Source organism: Solea solea, chromosome 10 (genome assembly GCF_958295425.1).
Source record: "Solea solea chromosome 10, fSolSol10.1, whole genome shotgun sequence".
Classification (NCBI taxonomy): Eukaryota; Metazoa; Chordata; class Actinopteri; order Pleuronectiformes; family Soleidae; genus Solea; species Solea solea.
This window is the reverse complement of record NC_081143.1, coordinates 22,111,337-22,136,570: the sequence shown is the minus strand read 5'-3', so window position 1 is coordinate 22,136,570 and position 25,234 is coordinate 22,111,337. Positions and strand designations below refer to the sequence as shown.

General features: G+C 41.1%; 1 protein-coding gene across 1 annotated transcript; it reads left to right on the top strand.

Annotated features, from left to right (window-relative positions):
- The first annotated feature begins 6 nt into the window (after positions 1-6).
- Positions 7-23,467, top strand: aspscr1 (ASPSCR1 tether for SLC2A4, UBX domain containing). The gene is made up of 18 exons (XM_058639764.1): positions 7-150; positions 3,932-4,115; positions 4,340-4,395; positions 4,936-5,050; positions 7,403-7,503; positions 9,594-9,651; positions 9,730-9,803; positions 9,884-10,436; positions 11,373-11,432; positions 11,895-12,025; positions 13,384-13,465; positions 13,561-13,627; positions 13,975-14,037; positions 14,748-14,800; positions 18,398-18,449; positions 18,566-18,635; positions 19,168-19,355; positions 23,158-23,467. The coding sequence occupies exons 2-18, from the start codon at positions 4,026-4,028 to the stop codon at positions 23,166-23,168; spliced, it is 1,824 nt and encodes a 607-aa protein (XP_058495747.1). The 5' UTR covers positions 7-150; positions 3,932-4,025; the 3' UTR covers positions 23,169-23,467.
- Positions 23,468-25,234: the final 1,767 nt, after the last annotated feature.

Genomic DNA, 25,234 nt, shown 5'->3' with positions numbered 1-25,234 from the left:
TCACTCACTCGGTCCTTTTGATGTTGGGTCGTCACGTGACCACGGCGCCTTTGAAGTGACTGAATGTGGTGTGAGAGGAAAAGTCGCTGCTGTTGGACACAGGCCGATCCGCTGCAGACACCACGGGCCAACACATCAACCCAGGCGCATGTAAGTTTTTTTTTTAATGTGGTCGAGAAGGAAACCCGCATATCCACTGTGTTTATTTTTGTGGAGATAAGATATATATCAACTCAGATATATATACATATATATATATATATAGCTGATAGTCTATACTTAAACATTAGATAAGTTGTGGTATTTGTGCTCTCTTCCTATGTTTCTCATTCCATCCCTCTCTCTTTGACACACACGCACGTACACGCACGTACACACACGTACACACACACACACACACACACACACACACACAGGTTTGCACAGCTATTCTCTTTGGCACACTGCACTGACTTCCATTCATTCACTGCCTAAACAATATCTCATCTCTGGCCTTGACCATAACCATAACCTATAACCACACTTCAAATCATAGCCCTAAACTTAACCAGTTCCTCAGAAATGAGGTGCTGCCACCATATTTTGGTCTTCATGAGGACTACTGGTTTATGCCAGAAAATGTCCTGAAGAAGTAACAAATACAAGCACGTGCGCACACATGTTCATCTCCATGACAAGACCTCTGGAAATCATCTGCAATATGATTTTGTTGTGTCGTTAATAATATATAATCATATAATCATTATAATTGCCGTAAAAATGGAGTTAACGGAGTCTTGTGTGCAGCACATTTCCTTTTCCCCCCTGTCTTGATGCTGTAGCCCAGAGAGCTGTACATTTTCGTCACAGTTTAACCTCATATTTGAACTGGATGCTTCATTGGCACTATTGCGACCTTTCGCCCCATGTACTTGTGTTCTGTCTGCCAGTTTGTAGGTAACTGGAGCTTCGCTTACAGCAGGGTTTTCCAAACCTTGGGTTGATAACCAGTATCGGGCCTCGGGCTGAACTGGGCCACGGCGAGCCACAGGAAACAAGCTTACAACATTGTGTTTTGTGGTTTGTAATACACATAACAAAGGAATTCATCTTGAATTTTAATCCACTGTGCCTTCAGTCACACACATAGTACAATAATATGACCACAACCATCACATTGGGGTGATGTTAGGTCAGTGGTAGAGTGTGTCGCCTTTCAACTCAAAGGTTCAATTCCGCTAGTCTACGTGCTGATGTGTAAGGGACTTTAAACCCCCAAAAGTGTAAAGCAGCTTTGATCAAGACTATGAAAAGCGCATTACAATTACAAACGAGTACCTTTAATGGTTAGCTCTCTTGCCTTTGCTCGTGGGGTGTGGTCTGAACCCTGTGTGTGTGGTTTTCTCTGGGTTCTCCGGGTTCCTCCCACAGTCCATAAACATGCAATAGGGGGATTAGGTAAATTGGACACTCTAAATTGACCATAGGTGAGAGTGGATTGTTGTTTGTCTCTATATGTGGCCCTGTGATGGACTAGCGAACTGTCCAGGGTGTACCCCGCCTATATGTCAGCTGAGATTGGCACAGCGACCCCAGCGACCTTCACGTGGAGGCTAAAGAGGTAGAAGATGGATGGATAGATGGTTAGTTCTGAGTTGTATGTATTTTGTGCAGTGGTTAAGGTTGAATTAGTCAGAAATATGAGAACTACTGTCCAGCTACTTTAGTCAGAAAAGTTGGCAAACCCCAGGCTGAGAGACTTTATGATTTTATGAAGGTGTGGACCATGACATGCATTTCAGAACTACAGGTGGTTCATCCTTTCTGGAGCTTAAACCCATATCAAACATTAAATTGAACATATCTCTGCCACATTTAACCATTCTGTCCTTAATTCTCACACATAACTCCCACTCTAAAAGCACTGTTCTTCTGAAGACTGAACCTTCTGTCAGCCGCTGACGGTACTTTCATTGGATAAAACCCTCTGGTCTTTCCATGTGCTAACAGCATAATGGAAAGGCACCGACTGCTGCTGTTTAAAACAGTCCCAGATACAGTATGTCTTTTTAAAGTTAATTTGCCTCATCCTTGTTGAATGGCTTTATGTCCCGAAACCAACGAGAGGCAAATGAGACTTTGAACGGCAATGATCGAAGCCATAAAAGAGCCTCACTACTTTCAGCGTTCACTTTTAAGCGTGACATTCAGCAACACGCCACCATTACATTTTGTTTTCCAACTTTGATAGGGTTTATAAGTGAGTAAACCCTGTGTTTATTACGCATATCTGTTTGCCATTCATTACTCTGTGATTTTTTTTTTGTGAAAATGTGAAGGGCATTACAGACTCCCTGCACAGATGTCTTCATGTTCTTCATTCCAGCATAGTTTTGAAGTTTCTACCCTGCTGAGCGAGGAAGGAAACTGTTTATTTATTTGTTTGTTTGTTTATTCAGATGGCAGCAATTTCCCCTCAGAACTGAGAGCTGTATTCACCTCTGTTTCTTTCTGTCTCCCGTATCTGAGGTGGTCGGTCAGGCTGTTCTATGTGAAGCTCTGGCCTCACACCTCTCCATCTGTTGGCACCATGTGTCCCATTCTCTGTCCAGTCTGATTTGAGCTTTGATCCAAGTGGATCCTCACTGAGACAGAAAATGGCCTTGATTCTCTATGTTTCTCTAAAGATCATATGTCAAGCGGCATATGGTACATGTATGAAGTCATCCATATGGGGAACAGATTGGAGATGTTGTTGCCAGTTTGCAGACGAGATCTATCATCTTGTCTTGTGAGGGTCACTGCGCTTGAAGTAGGAAGGCGTGCTTGGGCAGATTAGTCTGGGTAGATGTGAGATGATTGGCCTGTGTTTTGGACTGATGTTTTTCAAATTGGTTATATGAAAGGTCAGGAGAAAAATTATTATCTTGATATTGGTTTGGATGTCTGTTTGTATTTTTTACAAAATATGGATTACACAATGCCCTTGTTGTTACAGCAGAGGAAAGGAAGTGTTTTATTGATTGTCATTATGTACTGTGCATACATTGTTACATGTCAAAGATATGCAGGCTCAGTATCACATTTCTCCATACATTTATTGAGATATGATTACAATAAAATAAAATAAAATAAAATAAAATAAAATAAAATAAAATAAAATAAAATAAAATAAAATAAAATAAAATAAAATACTGATACAATAGGGGCCACACAGTGGTGTAGTGGTTAGCACTCTCGCCTTGCAGCGAGAAGACCCGGGTTCGAGCCCCGGTTGGAACAAGGGCCTTTCTGCATGGAGTTTGCATGTTCTCCCTGTGTGTGCGTGGGTTCTCACCGGGTTCTCCGGCTTCCTCCCACAGTCCAAAAACATGCAATGTGGGGATTAGGTAAATTGGACACTCTAAATTGACCATAGGAGTGAGTGTGAGAGTGAATGGTTGTTTGTCTCTATCTGTGTGTGTGGCCCTGCGATGGACTGGCGAACTGTCCAGGGTGTACCCCGCCTATCGCCCGATGTTGCTGAGATTGGCACAGCACCCCCCGCGACCCTCTAGCAGAGGATAAAGCGGTAGATGATGACTGACTGACTGACTGATACAATAGGTTAGTGTTTCCCACATGTTTTACACTTTAAAAGATCCTGTCTCAATTTACAACCTAAACCACGAGTTGTTTTTGAGTTGTATACCTCCATTTATGTCAAATGTAAAATTAAATATTACTCTTTGAATAGTCACCCATGTCTATAAAAAGTAATACAGAAGTGATATGGTCATACATTTGAAATATATACATATCTACATTTGTCACTTTTTGTGATTGTTTTAATATTTGGAATTCTGAATGACAAACCATAACAATCTTTGTGACTAGGACTGTTTTGTCACTAGACATTATAAAGAAACGAGAACCACAAATAAAATGTAACGTCTACCTTTTCCCCCTCCAGGTATTTTGGATGAACTGGCCCTTTAAACCGTGATGCCACTGTAGAACCAATGAAGGTTTTTTTTTGAAGAAAAACTGTGACGTCACGACACACAATGGCCGCCAGTGGTACAGCAGTGACTGTTCTCACTCCAAATGGAAGAAGACAAGCCGTCAAAGTGTCTGCAAACACCCCGTTGTTACAGGTTAATGTGTTAAATGCATTTCACGGCATTATTCTGGTGGTCAGATTTTGTTGTTGTGTGTTGTTTCGTTCTCAAATCAGCGCAAACTGTTAGCTTGTGTTAGCTTGTTTGGCTAACAGGAGTTAGCCAGTGACAGATCAGTTTCTGATTTAACAACATTATGTGGTCGCTATATCGTGGTCCAAGTTGCTTTGGGACAATTCGCTGATATTTGTCATCCTCAGGTGCTAGAGGACGTCTGCAAAAAGCATGGATTTAACCCGGACGATCACGCTTTAAAGTGAGTATACTATGACATAATATTAGCTGCCTCAGCACTGACTCTTATTACATTAGATTTGACTTTATTCATCCCACACTGCGAAATGTACTTGTGTCATCAGCAAAAAGAACAAGTGACAAATACAAGAAAGTAATAAGAATAAGATATGAAGTTAGTTTCAGAGTGCAAACCTCTGCCAAGGCTGCTCAGCTTCACACAGTTATAATACAATACAAATGCAATACTTTGTCTTCATTAGGCCATAACACACAAATTATATTCAAATCCACCCTTTACTTTAATAGGATTAATCCCTTAATACATGGTGTCTGCCTTTCCTTTCCTTTTGTAGAACTTTTAAACCTTAAACATTTACAGGTTGTAATGTACTGATCTAAATTACCCTCAACGACTGTGTTGATTTCTTCTGTCGTCATTTTTAATGACAGAAGAACTCGGCAGCTTTCAACAAGAGATACTTTGACAAACATAATGGTTTCCTTTTAGTTGTTGAATATATAGAAATGCTCACTCGTTTTCCCGTCTGTCTCATGACAGGTTTCAGAGGACTGTTATTGACCTCACGGTGCCATGGAGGTTTGCCAACCTACCCAACAATGCAAAACTGGAAATGGTGACAAGCACAAGGAAACAAGCTGCAGCTGACAGCCAGGTTTGCTCAAATACAATTCATAAAGTACAAAAATAACTTCAGAGGAGTTCAGATGATGCTGCGATATAATAATGGTGCAATGAAGGAAAAAACAGTCATATATGTATTAAATAATTGGGAGATGGTGTAGACCAGGAAACCAGCAAAGAGTTAGTAAAGTCTAAACTTTACTGAAGAGATTATCAGCCTTCAAAAGAGTTGTTAATACAGCTCAGCAATTGTGCTTTACACAGAGAGGTCCTCTATATGAGTCCATAGTGGTCCTCTTACCGAACACTTTCACAACCAATTCCATGACTGTAGGATTGTTAAATGAGCAAAATATATTACTTGGGTTCTAATCGAAGCAGCATTTTATTGTGTGCAGTGGGCAAACGTGATGTTTTAACAAGCGTATTTAATACTAAAGGTTGTGACACTTTCCTCTATTCCAACCTTGGCATGTTCCTTTGAAAAAGATGACATCATCAATCAAGTTCAACTCACTGTTCTTATGGCGAATATGTCAACAATACCTCAGACTTGAGATGGTTGAAAAACCTCCAGAGTGGTCTCAATGGCTTCCACCATTTTTTTTTAATTGATACAAAACAAACCCATTTTTGTTATTTGACTTTACTGCTATATCGTAATGAGTGTGATTTTAATGAGAGCTAAAAAAATTAAATAAAAATGGTAATATTAACCACTGTGAGTTTTAGCACAGTTTACTGTTAAACCAATACATATTTCATCCCTAGCATTGATGTGTGCCGTGTTTCATATCAGTCAAAGTCTCCCATAGGTTGTTGAATAAAAAGCTGATCTTCATCATCCTCAGCAAACCTCATACCATATATGGAATTATCTGAATTTTCATGATTTTTCCACAATTTTTTTAAGTTATTAAAGTATATCATTGGTCTGTGTAACACAGCAAAGAGACCTATAAAGGTTGATACAAGAGCCATGTCAAACAACCTTTGGCCAAAACACTTCAAAGAGGAAAGAAAAGGAAAAGTCTTGGTGCTTTAGTAACGCATATCTTGCCCATAATTAACTCTGGGAGAATAAATCCTAAATGATACTCAGCCAGATATAAAAAAAACAATATCAATATTATCAGTACCTGAAAATGCATAAATTCTATGTGTGCTCTCTTGCTCTCTCTCTCCAATTTGTATCTGAAAAAAAACAAACACTTTGTTGTAGGTGAGCTGTAGTTTCCTATGACATCATGGCATCATAATCTAAGCAGTAAAATCACAGCTGAGTTTGATCTCTTGTTCTTATTCATTTGATGATGATGGTTTACTGTTAATGCCACACAAATTTTATGTACTCGGACTCACTCAGTTTTGTACCTCATGGACACACACACACAGGTTTGTGCAGCTGTTCTTCTTAGGACTCTGCATTGACTTCCATTCATATGGACTCCCTAAATAAAGCGTAATGTATCCACAATCCAAAGTAGCCCCTAGTTCCTTAGAAATGAGGTTCTGCCTTGTTAGGACCAGGTTTTGATCCCCATGAGGACCACTGGTCCTGACAAGTTCAGTGTTTGTGCCAGAAAAGGTCCTAAAGATGTAACAAATACAAACACACACACACACATATTTAACATTCATGTTGGCCAAGCTGGTGTGTGAGTGTTTTGTGTTTGGCCGTTGACAGCCAAACTGCTCTTTTCATCTCTCCTGGTGTGCCGACGTGCAGCAGGCTTTCTGTGCGAGACAACAAGGTTGTTGAGTAAACATAAACAGCTTGTAGAATTGCTCAGAGAAAGAAAAAAGAGAAACACCAGGCACCAGACATACTCTGATGCCTGGTGTTACTCTTGTAGCCCAGATGTGCAGTTTAATCAGGTTTGATTTTCAAAGAATTTTCTCCCTGCAAAATTACTCAAGACTGTTAAGCCAAGAGTTTACAAATGACCACCTACAGAGCTTAAACTTGATGTAGTGTTTCCTTTTTTGTCACACATTCTTACAGAGTGAAAGAGCTTTGAAGTGCAGTTTTTGCATCCACTTATATTTTAAACTTGTTTAATTGAGGCAAATACAATTTTTGGGAAAAAGGCCATTTAGATTTTATTTTAGACTTTAGTCATAGTATGTGTATGTACTTTTTACTTTATTAAAAAGTGGTTTCAAAATGTTTTACATGTTCCAGTGACCTAAAAGAAAACATTACATTTTTATTATGAGGATTTAAATCGTATAGTTCTGGATCAAATCCATCTTTATTCGTAGTTGTTATCACTTGCAATTCTTAAACACTGAATGTACTATGAGTTTAAAGGGGCAGATGAACCATTCATAGTTTGACCTGCTGTTTGTGCATGCTCAAAAACTTCTTCTTCTTTGTCAGGTGCGGGTTGCACTTCAGATGGAGGATGGCTCTAGGCTCCAGGGTTCCTTCTCTTGCGGACAGAGTCTGTGGGACCTGCTCACACATTTTCCTCAGATCAGGTGTGTGTGTGTGTGTGTGTGTGTGTGTACATATTGAATTAAAAGGTTAATTGTAGGGCTGGGCAATGTTGAAATTACAATAACTACTAATTATAATAACTTTGCAGAAGCAGCAGATTCATGTTTATTAACCTGCAGATTGTAAAATAATGTTTTTGCTTCAGTCTGTTGTTACCAATGCACATCAATGAATTGTGCATTTCTTTTCTCAATGGTGATTCACGTCCCACCTCATTGTTGTAGGTACACAGCCTTGTAAGTTTCAAATCAATCCAAGCAAAAAATCCATCCTCCTGCTTGTTGTTGACGACTGTGTGACTCTGCTTCTATAATTTTACTGTTCAATTGTAATCAAATAATTTGTCTCGGTTTTTCCTTAGCAAGATGTGAGTAGAAGTGAATGAAATTCAGCTATAATACAGGCTAGTGTAATTCAGTTAAAACATTCACATGACTCCAGCTTATTCAAAGATAATTTAAAACATTCTGTGAGACCAGCTCTTTGAGATTCTGCTGTTTTTGTAAATTGTTACAAGCTGATGGGGCAACACATTTGAACGCCCGTTTTCCCAATTCAAAGCGGACTTTTGGGCCATTTATTAAAACTATGTTCTGTAAGCCAAGATCATAATTTCAACTGAGTTTAGGAATAATGAAGGACCTTAAGTATGGAGGTAATAAAACCAGTATTGCCTTTTTGACAAACAAATATGCCAGTGATTTGATCAATGGACAGATTAAGTCGGCCATCCAAGCCCTGGCATAAAAAAGGGAATGAAAGACAAGGATGAGACTTATAACATGGTGTCGCATGAGCAACATTTTCTGTCTAAACCCAACCAACCCAACCCATCCTCAATGGACTTTCATGGTGGCTGTAGCTTTACTTATGGTTACAGCCAATAACAAAAAGTTATCGTAACATAGAGGAAAGATCAATTAATAGCCCCATGAACACACGCACAGTGTTATCGCCAGTATTTATGAGAATAATCACATTTCGGAGTCTCCATTAATGATTATCGGGTCTTATTTTGAACTGTAATTGCTGTTGTTACTACTTAGGTCACCCAAGCAGGATACATTCTGGACAGGTCACCAGTTCATCTCAGGGCTAACATATAAAGAAAAACAACCATTCACCCTCTTACTTATCACTACAGGCAATTTAGAGTGTCCAGTTAACTGTGGGAGGAAACCCATGCATACACGGGGAGAGCATACTGCATGCAGAAAGGGGTCATGAACCAGGGGTCTTTTTGCTGCAACACAACAGTACTAACTACTACTCTACTGTGTAGAAATGTTACAATCTTATTCAGAGATAAGAAACCAAACAATTCACACAATGAGTAAGCACTAGGCGTCGGTGGAGGGAGAAAAAAGAAACAACTTTTAACAGGAAGAAATCTCTGGTAGAACCAGACTCTCAGAGAGATGTGCATTGGCCAGTTGGGGTGAAAGGAAAAATGTATAGATGACAGATGTGTTTGTGTGTTTGCTTTTACCTTCAGTCAGGTGGTCACTGTGTAAGAATGAATGCAGGCGAACACTGTGTCACATGAGAATTCTTTCTTCTCATCACTCCTCTACTGAAGTTTGAACTTTCCCACACATCAGCAGCACTCAATTACACACACACGCAGCTGTTACTCAGTAGTTCCAGCTGTGAGGTCCCAGGTGCTCATGTGTCCGTCCAGCCCTCATTTCATCTCTATCAAATGACATCACTCCATATCTTGATCCTTTTCCAAGGAAGTTTTGCTTCCATGAAATTAATATTAGCCCCACATCAGCGTAAAAGCTCTGGGAATGTTGTGAAGCAGAGGGGTAAGCTTTGATTTTCAGAGTTGAGGAGAACAATAGTAAAACATTTATGGTTCGGTTAGTTTCTACACAGGATTGCGCACACATGGTTTACACATGCTGACAGCATGCCACTGCAACGAATGAGGTTTTATTGTAAAATCACAGAGCTGATTTCTCCAACAAGAGAGTCACTTGTGGGTTTTGTTTGGTGACAGCTTAAGCAAATAAAAATCAATCACCCTTAATTTTCATGTCTCTTCTCTCCTCATTCTCCCTGTCAGTTTGTCGGATGAGCCAGAGTCAGAATCCACTCCTGTGTGTGTCTACATGAGAGATGAGGTATGAAATATCCCTTTAACTCAACCTTTTTCAAGACAAGAAAGTGGATTTAATGTTAACACAACTCCATGTGTATAGGTGAGTGGGGAAGAAGCACTAAAGAAGGCCACTCTGAAGTCACTGGGTCTAACAGGAGGAAGTGCCATCGTCAGGTGGGCTCGCTGTCCAATGATTTAAATCCTGTTCACAGTTTATGCTCATGATAAAATGATTGTAAAAATTTCTGTTAAAGGTTTTTACTCAAAAATAACAAATCGCCTGGAGAGGGAGATGGCACCAATGTCACTGAAACAGCTGCTATACCAACCATCCCTGTTGCAGAGGAAACCACATATAGCTCCTCTTCTCAGCCTGATCCTGTTCCATCACATCCAGAGTTACCCTCAACAAACATGCCAGTTAGAAATTCAAGCCCGAATAGGCCAAAGGAAACCCTGCCTGTGCCAGCTCCTGCCTCTGCCACCAGCACACCTTCTGTTCAACAGGAAGAGGTTGTGAATCCCCAGGATGCAGTTTGGCCTAAGGTCCCACCTGTCGAGAGAGGTGTGAAAGAGGAAGATCATGAGGAAGCTGGACCATCGGGACTAAACTCGCATTCATCTTCTTCCTCACCCAACGTTCCCTCAGCCCCTTTCATTCCCTTCTCTGGAGGTGGTCAGCGTCTTGGTGGCCCTGGGGCAGTGGGCCGCTCACCATCTTCATCCTCCGCTTTGTCTGCTGTGACTGTTGCAGTTGAATCACCGAAAGCCAAGAAAGCCAAATCCAGCCACAGTTCTAGTTCTAAGGTGAGCCTCATCACTGCGAATCAAGGAATTATTTGATCTTGTTATGGGAAAATAGAATTGCTCAGTATTTCAAGACTATTTTGTTCTCTAAATAGAAACTTCAGGTATTGAGTACAGTGTCGGGAACAACGTTTAACCTCAGATGACAAAAAAAACTAGTGATCCATCTGTCCTGAGTGATCTGATCAAGTGGAGATCAAGCACAGATCCGAACACTTCAAATGCGTCCAGAATGTGTCCTCGGATCCAATCACAAAAACCACATTTGGAGGTGGTTTGAGGATTGATGTGGTCACATTCCTGGGCATGCATGAATGTAATCCATCCTCAGGTCAGATTAGAGACCACCTCCTCTCAGCTGACATCCTCTGACCTGCTACAGTTACACATTTTTTTTATAAACTTGTCAGTGCGCATACTTTATTTGTAGCCACCACCAAAATAGTAACACAGATCACCACATGATTTCTTTTGTTCTCGCGTTTTTAAAATCTTATCTACACAGCAGCGAGAATAGAGCTTTCGTTCAAGCATGCACGTTGATAATTGACACATCTGTACAGTCACACTTGTCAGTGCGTATTTGAATACAGACCAGGGAGAGAGACGCATCGGGCACATGTTTTAATGCCGGGTGCGAACAATCGTAATTAACACTGTTCGCATGAGATCGGATCGCCAAGGACGGACGTTACTGCCAGTTCTGAACCGGGCCATTAACACTCCGTTTGACACATTATTTTCCAAAACATCTTTGAAGTGAAACTACATTTTAAAGTCAGACATTGTGCAATGGTGGAACAGCATCAATGTTAACTTTTAAAAATAATTATAGTAGATTCCTCTATTCATCCAGTGCTTGAAAATAAAAACAAAATAAGATTTTATATAAGAGTAGTAGAGTATAATTTGTAGCATTTTCTGTTCCTTTCACAGTCTCCCGTCATGGCCAAACCGCCAGTGGAGGACATGGATCATGGAGACGGGGTCTTTGAGGTAAACCCACCTGCTCCACCCACTCGTTTGAGTCTATCTGCTTCCTCTCTTGTAGATTTCCATCTTTAAGGAACACGGTAAAATCTCAGTCACTCATCACTTATCCTCAGGTAATAGCTGTAGGCAACTGGACTTGTGTGAGTTAAATTGAAGATGAGTCCCCTCTCATTTAAGAGGCTTAAGAGGTTTCTGTTTTCCCCAGTTCCCCAGAACTGAAGAAGTCTCTTTGTTGAGATGAGATGTGAAGATGTCATCAACTTATCTCAAGGAAGTCCAGCTGCCTACAGCTAACAACTCAATATGTCTGTGACACTGATGACGGACAACCTTCACAGCCAAACTCCTCATTTCGGTGCTTGATTCACATTCAGGCCACTTGTGCTAACTGCAGGCATAATAGCCCTGGTGTTTGGTCATTGGCGATTCCTGTATTAATCCTTTTATGTCATTCTCTCTCTCTAGAGGGAGCCTCTCATCTACCACCTGGACTCAAAGTTTCGTCATTCTGAGGGCCACCAGGATTTGCCCGACGAGTTCTTTGATATAACAATGGATGACGTGCGGAAGCGCTTCGCCCAGCTAAAGAGCGAGAGGTGGGGGAATAAAGGATGGAGGTGGTTGACTGTAGATCAGAGGGCTGTGTGTGAGGCTTAGGCCTGGTTCACACTAGATGCGTTGTATGGCTGCTTGGTCGAGCTCCTGTGTGGGTTGGTGTGTGTGTGTTCACACTGGCTGCGTCTCTGCTGTGTCAGGGAACGTCTGGGAAGTAGTCAGTCGGAAAGGGCGAGGGAGAAGTGGAAAGAGATGAAGAGTGAATATGCCTGTGAGGCAAACTTCCTCAGTGCTTCTCTGTTGATTTTGAGTGATTAAATGCTCTGGTTTTAAACACAAATAAATAACTTTATTTTTGATGACAGTTGGGTATATACATAATGACGTTTTCTTTTCTTTGGTCATGTTCCTTCTCAAATCTCAGCCTTTATGCCTTAGAGAGAAAGAGGCAATCTGCCCCTCACCTGATATAAGTATCATCTGCACAGGGTTTTCCTGTAGTTCCTGTAGTTCTAGCCTCCACTCTCTTCACATACAGCTGCTAAAATAGCTTTAGAAATACAATATTAATGTTTTTTATGTATTCCACTTCAGCACATCTTGCGTGTCCGGTGTGAACCAGGCCTGAATTTGAATATTTTGTTGCTGCAGAAACCCATCCAGATAAGACACGTTCTTGGCTGTTGGTAACAGATAATTATTAAGTTTGGCATTTGGCCGTGTGGTTGTTCTATCAATGTATGATCCCTAATTGCTGAATACCATTGCAGTGATAAGATGCCATAGGCTGGGAGAATTCTGGACATCACTGCGTGTGTTTTGAAGTTTTTATTTATTGTGAGTTTGATGTTTTTATTTATTTATGAGTGCCTCTTCAAAACAGATGCAGGGAAGTTTACTCTGCGCTCTTTGCATGTGGCTGCAGCCGACCACAGCTGCTGTGACATAGTGTGTTTTCAAACATGTTCTCATTTATGAGACACCACGCACACTACAAAAGCTTCTAAATATGGTATACAGAGAGCAATTAGTAAACCTGCTGTGTGTAGACGTTTATCTTCCAGCCATCGACCAAACACCGTCAGGTTGAGACCTCGCCGTGAGCATCCTTTAATCTTTGTCTGTATTGACTTAGCTGGCTGCCTCATGGCTACGCTACTACAGTTTCAATGACTGCAATTACCAGGGGTGGAATTAGGCCAACCACAGCAATTCAACTTAACCTCCAACACGCGAACACGTATACATGGCCACACATGAGATAGGGCAGAAGAAGAAACACCTACTCATTTTCTTCCTTTTCACCTTTATTCATTGTTATTGATACCAAAGCTATGCTTTTATTTCATGGTGTATTTCATTGTAACTCAATCTGTCTCCTTTTTGGTTCTTCCTCTAGGAAGTTGTTGGAGGAAGCTCCACTGATGACTAAATCTCTGAGGGAATCCCAGATGAAGGAGAAGATGGGCAGATATCCCAAAGTGAGTGGAAGAGACAAACAAATAATCCAAATCCTGTTTATTGTCTTGAAATGTACAGACTTAACATAGCCTACTTTTTCCGTGTGTGTCTCCAGGTGGTCCTGAGGGTCCAGTTTCCAGACAGACATGTTCTACAAGGCTTCTTCAGACCCCTGGAGACAGGTGTGTGTGTGTGTGCGTGTGTATGTGCTTGTGCTTATGTGTGTTCGTGTTTGCGTGTCTGGAGAGTGTTCATTTCAGCTGGCTAGCCACAGGTATGGCTGCAATGTTAAAGCTACTTGTGGCTCCCCCACCACATTTATGACTGTAGCCACACCAGAGTGACAGAGAGACAGAAAGAATGAGACAGGTCTGTAATTCCAGGGATTAGATCTACCTCAGCCCCAACAGCAACACGACAAAAAGCAGAACAACAAATTGGGGGGAAATTCCATCTGAAAAAATATTTTTACTCCACACAGTGACTGATGTAGCTGAATATTAATTTTGTTTGTGTGTTTTGTGTCCAGTTGGGGCTGTGAGGGACTTCGTCAAGAGTCACTTGGAGAATCCTCAGCTCAATTTCTACCTGTGTAAGTGTCATTTCATTTCCCACTTATCAATGATGGCATCAAGCATCAACCCTGTATGTCTTTTGTAAAGGTTTGAAGATGTCATGTGTGTTGTCTGATTAAAAAATAATCCTGTTACATAGAAAGTAGATTTGATTTACTCTTGTGTACAAGGTACATAATAATTCAGCAACTTCCTTTATTAGACCATACAACAGTGATAAATCGTTACTTTTTAGATGAAGTTTGGATTTGGAATTGTCCTGTGCATACCTGCTACATTCAAACCATTGTCGAACGGGTTAACACAAAGCTAATTAAGCTCCACTTTACTATCTGCATCTGTAAAGCAGTGTTTTAATCTTGTGACGCCTGGTGACGTTCAAGTGCTAGTTTTATGTCAAGACAAACAGAATGGTTCAGCAGTTTTGACAGGCTAAACGCTTCTTACCCCCTCTGGATCTGGTTTAATATTAGACAAAGGATGCAGAATATAAATGTAAAATAAATCAATGTTTCTGTTCACAAATAGTAAGCAGTGGCAGAATAATAACGCTCTGCAGCTTTAAACAAATTGTGAATCTGCAGCCAAGATTTCTGTCCAAGTTTTATTCACTTTTTCAACATTTCAAACATTCCATTGGTTCCAGTGTAAGTACTGTATATGTGAGTGAAAGGACTTTCCTTCTCACCTAATCTCACCCTTTATTGGTCTCACATCTTTATTGCAGTCATCACGCCCCCAAAAACCATTCTGGACGACCCCTCGGCAACACTTTTCCAGGTAAGAAGCCTCACGTTGTCATTTAGGTGTGTGGGCAGCACTTTATGCAATACCTAATAACTAACAGAACGATTTGACTCAAACAAACCACATCAACCTCGAACTCCAGAAAACAAAGACTGCAAAACATGCACTTACCATTTTTTTTTTTTTTTTCTCAAACTCGGTTCCCACAAACCTCTTGGACCTCACAAATATAATAGGCTACTAGTTTTTCAGACCCCGTGGGTACAAGTCCATGCACGCACATACACACAAACACAGATTAACTGTAAAATGTATCTGCTGGTCCCTCTCTCCTCTTCAAAGACTCACCACATTCCCATTCTCCCCCTCTTCTCTCGCCCCTACACACCCTCACACTTGTTCCCCCCTCTCCACTGTCCTTGACCCCAGCTGGGCTTGATTTTTCCCAGGCTGGCACATGGGGTTAATACAGGCCTCGCTTTGATCTCCACACACACACACACACACACACATACACATGCACACAGAGCAATGGGCAGCCTTGATGTTTTGTTGCCTTTAAGTTTTGAGCTATCCGTTCCGTGAAACAGTTGATGCAATGAAAAAAAAAAAATGTTCTCGGTTACAGACACGCAATGGAACTCTTCTGTCCTCACAGTAGCTCAGTTTGCAGCATCATGTCAATTTTGCACAAATGACAAAGATGGATATACTTAATGTCAAATTACAGTCACAAAATTATAGTCAAGTACTTGCAACATGCACATAATCAATGTTCAGATTGACTGAAGGACCAAAAAGTGCTTTGGTCCAGCCTTATTATATCATTAAACCTGAAGTAGACAAATGAAAACGTGGAGGAATGAAGGGGAGGAAGAGAAAGTAGTTTGAAGTGATGTGTTCTGTTGATGAGCAAGATGCAGCTCCTTAGAGGGAACTGCTACAAAAGATAACCATCCTCAAACACACTCTTGGAGATGTGTGTGTCCCCATGGTGCCACTATTTTTGAATCCCATCTGATGTTGTCTTGGAAATCATTCTTCCCTCTATGTTTTTCAAACATTTTTGTCCTTTTCTGACCCTGTCTGTTTTTCACCACACATCCCTCTCCTGTACCCCAACTCCACCACCAGCACCACCACCACTACGCTATCCCTCTCTTGTGCCTCAGCCCCCTCCCTCACCCATGCCTCTATCCATTAGGGACTTAAAAGCATTATAGTGCTCAAACGAAAATCTTTAATCCACTTGATGTCATGTCCTTCTCTCTCTCTTTCTCACACACACACAGGTTAAAGCAGCTATCAGTTAAAGGACTCTTCATTCACTTGCTTTCATTTGGACAGCCTAAACAAAGCATTAACCGTAACCTTAATCACAGCCAGTCAATACTTAAACTTAACCTAACCACAATTCAAATCTTAGCCTTAAACTTAACCAGTTCATCAGAAACGTGGTTTTGCTTCATTCAGACTAGGTTTTGGTCTTCATGACGACTACTGGTCCTGAAAAAGTCAGTGTTCATGCCAGAAACGGTCGTAAAGAGGTAACAAATGCATGTACATACACACACACACATTCTTGTACAGCTCTCTTAGTGAGGACACCTTTGTTCATAATACCTTTCTGAGCCTCTTAGCCTAACCTTAATCATAAAATAAGAAGCCCAATCCTAAAGGTGTGACAGAGAGTGAGGACCAGCCAAAATGTCCTCACTTTCTATGTTTTATGAATCAAATTGTCCTCACAATGATACACATGAAAGTTCACTATATCTGGTTCCGTTTCCGTCTATACATCACTGTCGCACACACACACACACACACACACACACACACACAGACTAAGAATCTTTTAATCTTTTTTTTGTCATGTCACAGAGACGTAAGGGCACACGCATATGTCTCTCTTTCCCTCATTTTCACACACACTCAGGCACGCACACACTCTCTCTAATCACTTTGTGTCATGTCAAGAAAGGAATGTTTCCCAACCCAGAAGTCCTTTGATACCAGGCATCCCCTCCCTTATCCGTCTCTCCCTCTGTCTTCCATCAGAATCTGCTCTGCCTCTTTGTTTTTCTTTTTTACTCCTCTTTTTGATTTTCTGACCCTCTCTCTCTCATATACAGACACGGGTCTTGTACCGTTGCCCGGTCTTAACCTGTCTTAGTGGAAGTGTGGCTGCTGCCAGGGGGAGCAGCATCGCAGGAATCAGGAATGTCTGTTGTTTCACTGTAACACATTGTTTCCTGCTCACAGGCCTGAGATAACAGCAATTAGGCCAGCGTGGCCCAATTTAGCAGCCGGTTACTGAGGATGAGGTTGAGGGCCAGAGAGAGAGAAAGGGCATTGTGTGGGTAAACCTGCCTAATCCCAGCTACAGTCGTCGCTTCTCTTTTTACACTGCCACTTTGAAGCAGTGCAGTGCTGAGATAGAATAGATGGAAAATGTTCCAACAATGACACTTGACAAATGTTGCTGCAGCTCACCTTCATAGAACTAGTATTAAGTACTTATGCTAACAATAGGTCCAGGGGATGGATGAGAGCTGATGTTAATACTTCACGATAACTCATTTTGAGCTCATATGTGACGCTGCGTGAAAGGATGCGAAGCTGAAAAATCAGGAAAGCGTGTCCGAATGGCCAAATAATCAAAATAATGATGAAGTATTCATCAGGCATATTTTGAATGAGGTTATTGTGACTACAATGACAAGAAAGAAGCCTATTAATGCCTTTGTCAGCTTGTGTGCTCAACTAAAAATCACTCAACAGCTCATATTTGACTTGTGTTTGAAAGGCTGTTAAGAAGTGTTTTATTATAATGTTCTGCAAGAGCCGAGGATGACTGTAACCAATTGGAACAGTTTTCTAACAGTTTTCAAGCAAGGAAAAAGTGGATTTACATAATCTATATGGATACGGAATTAATCTGCCCCCACTTTGACAGGATTTTTTGGGGGGAAAAGCAGGAATAGCTAATGATGTTTATTCCTGAGAATAAATTTACTTTTGCCTCATCAGTGGTTTTTGACCACAGGAGACAAAATCTTTAACCACCATTTTTAATACAGTTCATCTTAATACTTGGGTTTTCCTAAAAATGTGTACATGAGTAGAGAAGAGAGATTACATTTTTCTTAAACTCGTGTTTTGTTTCTTTCTATTTGAGTCAGACATGTGCCCTGCTTTTCTGCCTATCTGTCTGTCTGTCTGTCTGTGGCTCTACCTCATAATTGTACGCTTGATAATATCTGCCTGCGACTGGTCCATTATAACCATTAAGACTATCACAGGAGAGGAGTGTTGTGCTTGAGGGGTGAAAGTGTTTTCACTAACCATTTGATTGGTGCTCATTTTGTGGTCTGCTTCAAAGAGCCACGGTTACTGGTTCAGATCCCCGAGCAATGAATCATCCTCAAAACTGAACTTGACTTTGACTTGGATGTGGTGGCAGCGCTCGGTTTGCGTGTAGCGGGAGCCACTTTTGTTTGCATTTTTCTGTGTTTTGCAGAAACTGACTTGTGTGCCAAATATTTTTGAAGGCTTCTGTTTTGAAGGCTTCATTTCTCCCCCTCCTCTCTCCCTCTCTCTCCCTCTCCCTCTCTCTCTCTCTGTCTGCAGGCCAACTTGTTTCCTGGTGCGCTGGTGTACTTCGGCTCTGACGATAAGACAGGTTATTTTTTGTACTTCATAAGCGTGTTTAAATTAGGAGCTGGTGCAATTACTGAAGAATGTAAAAGAACAACAGCTCATGTTGTGGTTGTGCGTGTTTGCGTGTTTCCTGCACAGATTTTTACATGAAGAGGGAACTCCTCGATTCATCTGTCTCAGCCGTGCAAGCAAATGAGTCCATTGCAAGGTACGCAAATGCTTGTGTAAACAAGTGCCTGGCAATGTGAGTGCGTATATTTATGTATAAATATATATATATATATGTATATATGCACTTGTATCCTGTGGCAACCAGCCTATTTTCCTGTCACAAAGCTGTCATCATTGGAATCCCTTTGAGGTTTTGCCCGAACAGCAGGTGCCCCTATACGCCCTCATTTCCGACACACGCACACAGGATTCATAACACGCACATACACACACAGTTTTCCACTCTTTCTAAAGATAGAGCCAATTTCCCTGAAGTGACCCCCCCCCCCCCCCCCCCCCACCTGTTGCCCTGTTGCATCTTTAACAAGGTCATCACTCCATGTTATTGATCTTGATCTCACTCGTACTTATTTAGTTTTTACCGCAGCTCCTCTGCCAAAAACAACAACGCCGCTTTAAGTAGAAACACACGTTCTGCAGGGAAACAAAAAGCAACTTCGTCTCCTTTTTTTTTGTTGTGAAATATTTAAAATAACCTCCATTTTCTTCATCCCTTCTTTCTACCTCAGCTACATAATCCGGACCCCAACACCTCCCTCCAGCTCTGTGGCCTCGGAGGAGCCCTCTGCTCCTATTGAACACACATCAGACGCTAGTGGGTCCACACCGGAAGAGAGAGACCCATCTACACACAGCCAGGCTGCTAATACGACCAGATGTGACCCTGGCAAGGTGCCCAAGTGGCTCAAGCTTCCAGGTGAGGACATGGTCATGGTGCCTTCTCTGGTTCTACTCCAGCTCCAACACAACACATTGTTTTTACACAACACGTTATGAGGCATAAACATGAAGTCATTTTCCGTGACTGTCCCTGCTGCATCATCAACGTTTCATGTGCCCATGTGGTGAATTCAAATTGTGTTCACTGGTGAGCAGACCATGTGTTCATCTTTTCTGGTGTCAACAAGAAAAAGTGACTATGAGCACATGCCATGAATGATGAAAGGATGAAGGGGAGCTTGAGGTTTTACCCTGTTGTTGCTATGTTCCATTCACTACAAGAAACAAAACACTTACAGTCCTGTTTAAAGAGTTGTACGGAGATAGTTAAAGATAGTACAACAACAAAAAAACATGATTAGATATTTGTGAAGCATGTCATCTCTTACACACTCATGGCAGACTCCTTTGGCGATTAGCCTGCTTCAATCTTCGTCTTTAGACATTCTATTCTGTCATTCTCAACTCAATTGATAGCTCATTTAATTTAATATTCAAAATAATTGCAGGTCAGGTAGGTATGGGCCAGAGAACTGTTTTGAAGATAACTTGTGGGATTAAAAAGTTAATCAATTAACCACAAAACTCTTCTGTCATACCTTGCCAAATGTTGCTTTTGATAACTCGTCAAAAACGCACTAACACAACTCCTCTACCTCTGGGTTGGTGCAAGCAGTCAAGTCAGCTGTGTTGGTTTTTTTTATGGTATGTCTAAAGGAAGTGAGTGACATAAACCACCTGTCAAAAGTTTGGACACACTTCCTCATTCAAGTTAACTTTTGACTGGTAGTGTATTTGAGTTTAACGATGATGTATTTGCCTGAGGTTATCGTGCCCGATGTCAAGAATTTCTCTCTTCTTATGGCACCAAAGGATGTTGCATACAGTTAAGGAATTCCTTAAAGTCAGTTCAACGATACTTTGCACTGTACACGGACTCAATGAAGGAAGCAGCAGCTGGAAAAGGTGAATTAAATACATTTTATGCAGGGCTCTCCTTGCAAGTTGACAGGAATAGGTTTGTTATATAACACCTTGACGGGTCTGAAACCATCATCGTCATGGATACACTGTAGTTCTGAAGTGGAAATACTCGGCCATGATGTTGACCGCTCATTTCACTCCCTTATGGTATGTGTTGCTCTTATAAAACACACCATATGGACAAGTTAACAACATCAAAAACTTGATTTTCACCAGAGGGGGGGGGGGGGGGGGGTTGTCTCTTTTAATAGCAGCTCAGCTGGTTTCCTCCTGCTTTGCTTTGAACCACAGACTAACTGTAGCAGACTCACCTGCTCAGGTCATCACAGTCCACACAAACACAAGCACACACACGCCACAGTCCTACTGACAGCTTTTCCACCAGACCAGAACAGGTTAGTGTATGAAAACACTTGTAAACACTCAAAACAGAAACAAATAGTTTACCCCTGGAGCTGTCCCGCTCACGAAACACTTCCCCTTTTTTTCTGTTGAGAAAGAACAGAGCGCTTTTAAACCGCACGGTTCGTGTCATGGTAAAAAACACACACACAATAACCCCCAAAACCACAGTTAATTGGAAATAGCCTTCTGAAAGCAGCATTCTTCATGACTCAGAAGATAAGGATGCGTGTTAGGATGAACCAATTAGTTCAGGATTGTGCCTCCCCTCCGGCCCAGGACACCACTACAGACACTCAGAGCCCAGGGACAGAGAGATCGCTGCTGGGCCACATCACACGGCAAAATGTCCTCTGTGGTCTGTCCAGGCACGGTTGCTCGTCTGTTGTCCTATTGTGGTTTTGCTGGTGGTCACCATTTTGATGTTTTTGTGGAGAACATTGCTCCATTTTCTCTGTGTTGTTTGTGTTTTTGTGTGCTTTTTTTATTCCTGGCTGATCTCTGTGTGCGTCCATGTGTGTCTCTTAAGAAAGTTGCGGCTGCTTTTTTCTTTCATGAGGAAAGTTGAAAGAAAAGGGCCGAGGGGAGGGAAGGACGGAAGGGAGCTCAATCTTGAGTTACAGACTTCATGTGTGGACACACACACACACACACACACACAGTCAGTCCAGTGTCTGAGACTGTCATTCACTGAACATGTCCTATCGTTTAACCTGGTTTTGATGACAACTCGGAGCGTGCTGACATGTAGTGAAAGAATCACGATTAGACCTGACATACTTCTAGTCTTTAACCATCTGGTGACCTTCTGTTGCACCAAAAAAGCTTTTAGTCTTAAAAAAAAAAGAATAAAGGTTTTCTGATGGTCACTATTGCATCTAAGCCGTGTTGACAGGATTTACTGGACATCACATCACGTGATGCTCAAGGTTTTCCAGCCGTCTCTGAATGACGCTTTTTTTTGTGTGACTGATTTTCAACGCACATCCAGTTTCTGTTTCATATTCAGTATGGATTATAGAGCCACATGCTTTCTGAAGGCTTATATAAATGTGGTGCCAAAGTGATGCATGTGTTTTTATTTTGAGGCACGTCTGTCAAAAATAGCAATTTGTTTTGAGGTTATACAACAAAATTAGATGTCAGAAAAGCATATTGGCTTGAAACAGAAACACAGAAAAAGAAATTGGCTGGATGTGGCAGTAAACAGTTCTTAAATGAGAACAGAAATTGCAGAGTTGATTACAGCACAACACTTGGTCGTCGCCCATGCACAGATCTCTGGTTTCCTTGTTGTCTCTTGATGTTATGCAACAAAACTAAACTAGAAAGAACTTACAGCCATGTTAAGGTCATTGATTTGTCATGTTTGCGGATTGGCAGAGATATTAAAGTCTGTGCAACGCAATAAAAAATACACCACATGGACAAAAGTATTTGGCCACACCTGTAAAATGTTAAATTCAGGTGTTTCAATCAGGCTTTGGTCGAGGCCCCTTATCTCCAGTGAAGTACAATGTTTTTTGGACAATGTTATGCGTCCAACTTTGTGGCAACAGTTTGAGGACGGTCATTTTCTATTCCAAACATGACTGTGCCCCAGTGCACAAAGCAAGAACTATAAAGACATGGTTTGACTTTGAGTTTGGTGTGGAAGAACTTGACTGTCTTGAATGACTCATCCTCGTCATCCTTTTGTCAGTCCGTTGTTACAAGCGGCCTCTTCACCCCCAGCAATATGCTGCCACATTTTGGACAACATGTCGGACTTGCTTTTTGAGTCCTCATAAGTAAAAAAAAAAAAAAAACACACATAGGGGATATGTCAACAACACAACAGTTGCCCTGTACTCATTGCTGTGTAAATTGACAGTTTCACCTACCAATTGTAAAAATGTACCCACATTTCAGGTCTGGTCGGGTGTTGAGACGTCAGACGTCCAAATACTATTTGTCTATATAGTGCATCTCTTCTGACTTTGTCACAACATCACCGTTTGTCAGTGTTTGCACAGAATATTAAGTCATATTTTCACTGCCTTGGTTGCAGTTTAGCGTCATACTTCACGCACACACACACACACGCAAACACAGAGCGGCTTTAGCTACAGTCCTGCTCTCTGTCGCCCTCTTTCTCTCAGTGGTACCTGCAGGAGTCTGCTCTTCTTTCTGTTCTTCTTCATCTCCTCATCTTTAGGAATAAATAAAGTGGCTGAGCTTTTCTGAGCGTTTTTTTTTTTACATCGAATTAAGACACATTTCCAGGACAATGACATCTCCTCTAGCTAAAAAAAAAAAAGCTAGAGAAACTGTTTTCTACCTATACTGCACATATTTTTTCACATTCTCACACGAGAGTGGTCTCTAATTGCTGTTTCTTGTTTCCCACACAGGTAAGAAATAAAAATGCAAGGACGGACCACAGCAGACGACTGACGATCACTGCCTCGCAGACTGAGCTGAGCACTTAGAAACCTTTGCTGCCATTTGGCTCAACTTTGTCACTGCAGTGGACATCATGCTGACGCCTGCACTAAACTAGATTTTTTTTTTTTTCTTTTTTCAAAATAAGGATAAATAGTGACTATTTCATCTCCATGTAGCGCACGACGTGTTTCATTCCAGGCGATCTCTGGAATGAAGAGGCTGCTTTTATTCAGCTGGTGAAAACATTTACAGAATGAATAAAGATTGTTGTACGAATTTGTGTCTTAAGTCGTTTAAATGAGCCACACTTGAATTGTTTGTTTTTGAAAAACTTGGCTTCATGCTTAACTTTGTCTGTAGGTAACTTGTAGACATCCTGGGAGTTGCAACACACGGTACAATGACGTTCAGAACGACATCATTTTCCCAACACCTGCATAGTGGAGTTACTAGTTGTTTTATTTTTTCACTAAGGTGAGTCAGTCTTATACTTCAGTGCTCAAGCAGCTGGTGATGTCTGTAACCATGGTAAATCAACACAAAGATGGAGACAGCTGTAGCCTCGAAATGCATTAATAACATGAAAGAAAAAAATAAATAAATTGGTTTTACACACAAATCACTGACGTTTTACACAAAATAACTAATTGTAGAGGGGAAAAAAAACTGTATGTAATAATGCGACTAAGCAAAGGAACACAAGTGGTCTGCTGTGTCAGAATTAACGGATTTAAAAGGAGACCAAACATTTGTGGGTCCACATTTAATTGAAAAAGAGAAGCCAAAGTTTCTGAAAAATTATATATATTTACATCTTACATTCATTTGTGGGGGAAAAAGTTATGTTTTTAAACGTATGCGTGCACATTTCAATGAAAATAAATATACACACAGTCTGTACATTTTAAGGACCCTCAGCATATGTATGTTATACATTATGATGACATGTATTTGAGGTTACATATTGTCAAAGCTATAGATGAGACGTGTGAGTGTGAGAATGGCAGCATTAAAGAGCTGCTCCACATTTTTCAGGTGCCTTCCTGGATCCATGGAGACCACGGCTTTGATCTTACACACACACACACACACACACACACAGAGCCTCACATGCCCCAGCTTATCGTAGCACCTTGAGGTGATGGTAAATAAGCAGCATGTGTTGTGTTCATGTTGTTGTCGCCATCTCATTGCTCTCTCCTGTAATTGCAGAGGAACTTCAAACAGAGGCCAAACTCAGAGGGGAGCAGGACTCTCAGATTCTTTCATTAATTATGTCTCTTTCTTTCTCTTTGAGGCAAATCTTGGATCAATTGTTGTTAGATTTTAACAAATTAAGACTTTTCAATGGTTTCCAACTGTCCCTGGGACCACTGATGGACACTTTTTCAGATAGGACAAGGAAGAGTGAAGGGACGTTAGTGAGTAGCACATTACTAGTTGAAAATTCTTTGATCTGAACTTATTTTGACTTAAATATAGGAAATTGTAATTATTTCTCTCAGAGATGTCTTTTCCAGCAGTTTCTGCTGTTGGACATAATACGGTGGTGCCTCAGTGTCTTCTTTTAGCTGCAGTGCTGCTGCTGCTGCTGCTTTGGTACAATGGCGCTCTCTTGTGACAGTTGTAGCAATAGCAAGTGGTCCCGGGAAAACCAGGACTACTGGGGTTTGTGATGATAGTAGAGCTTTGAGAGGACTAACAGAAGGTCAGAACCTGTAAAACTTCCTCTTTAACATGATATAAGCTCCACAAAACATCACAACTCTTTCAAATAAACAGTTGGACACATCATTTTGACAGCCTTAAAAAAAGTGCTACCCATAACCAGAAAATACATAACCACAATTAACCAACCAATAAACTTCAGGTTATGCCTCATTAGGACCAGGTTTTGGTCTCCATGAAGAGTACTGGTCCTCACAAGGTCAGTGTTTTATGTCAAAAATTCTGAAGTAACAAATACAACCACACACACACACACGTGTTTGTGCAGTGTTCGTAGTGAAGACGCTCATAGAGATAATGCATTATGACTTAGCA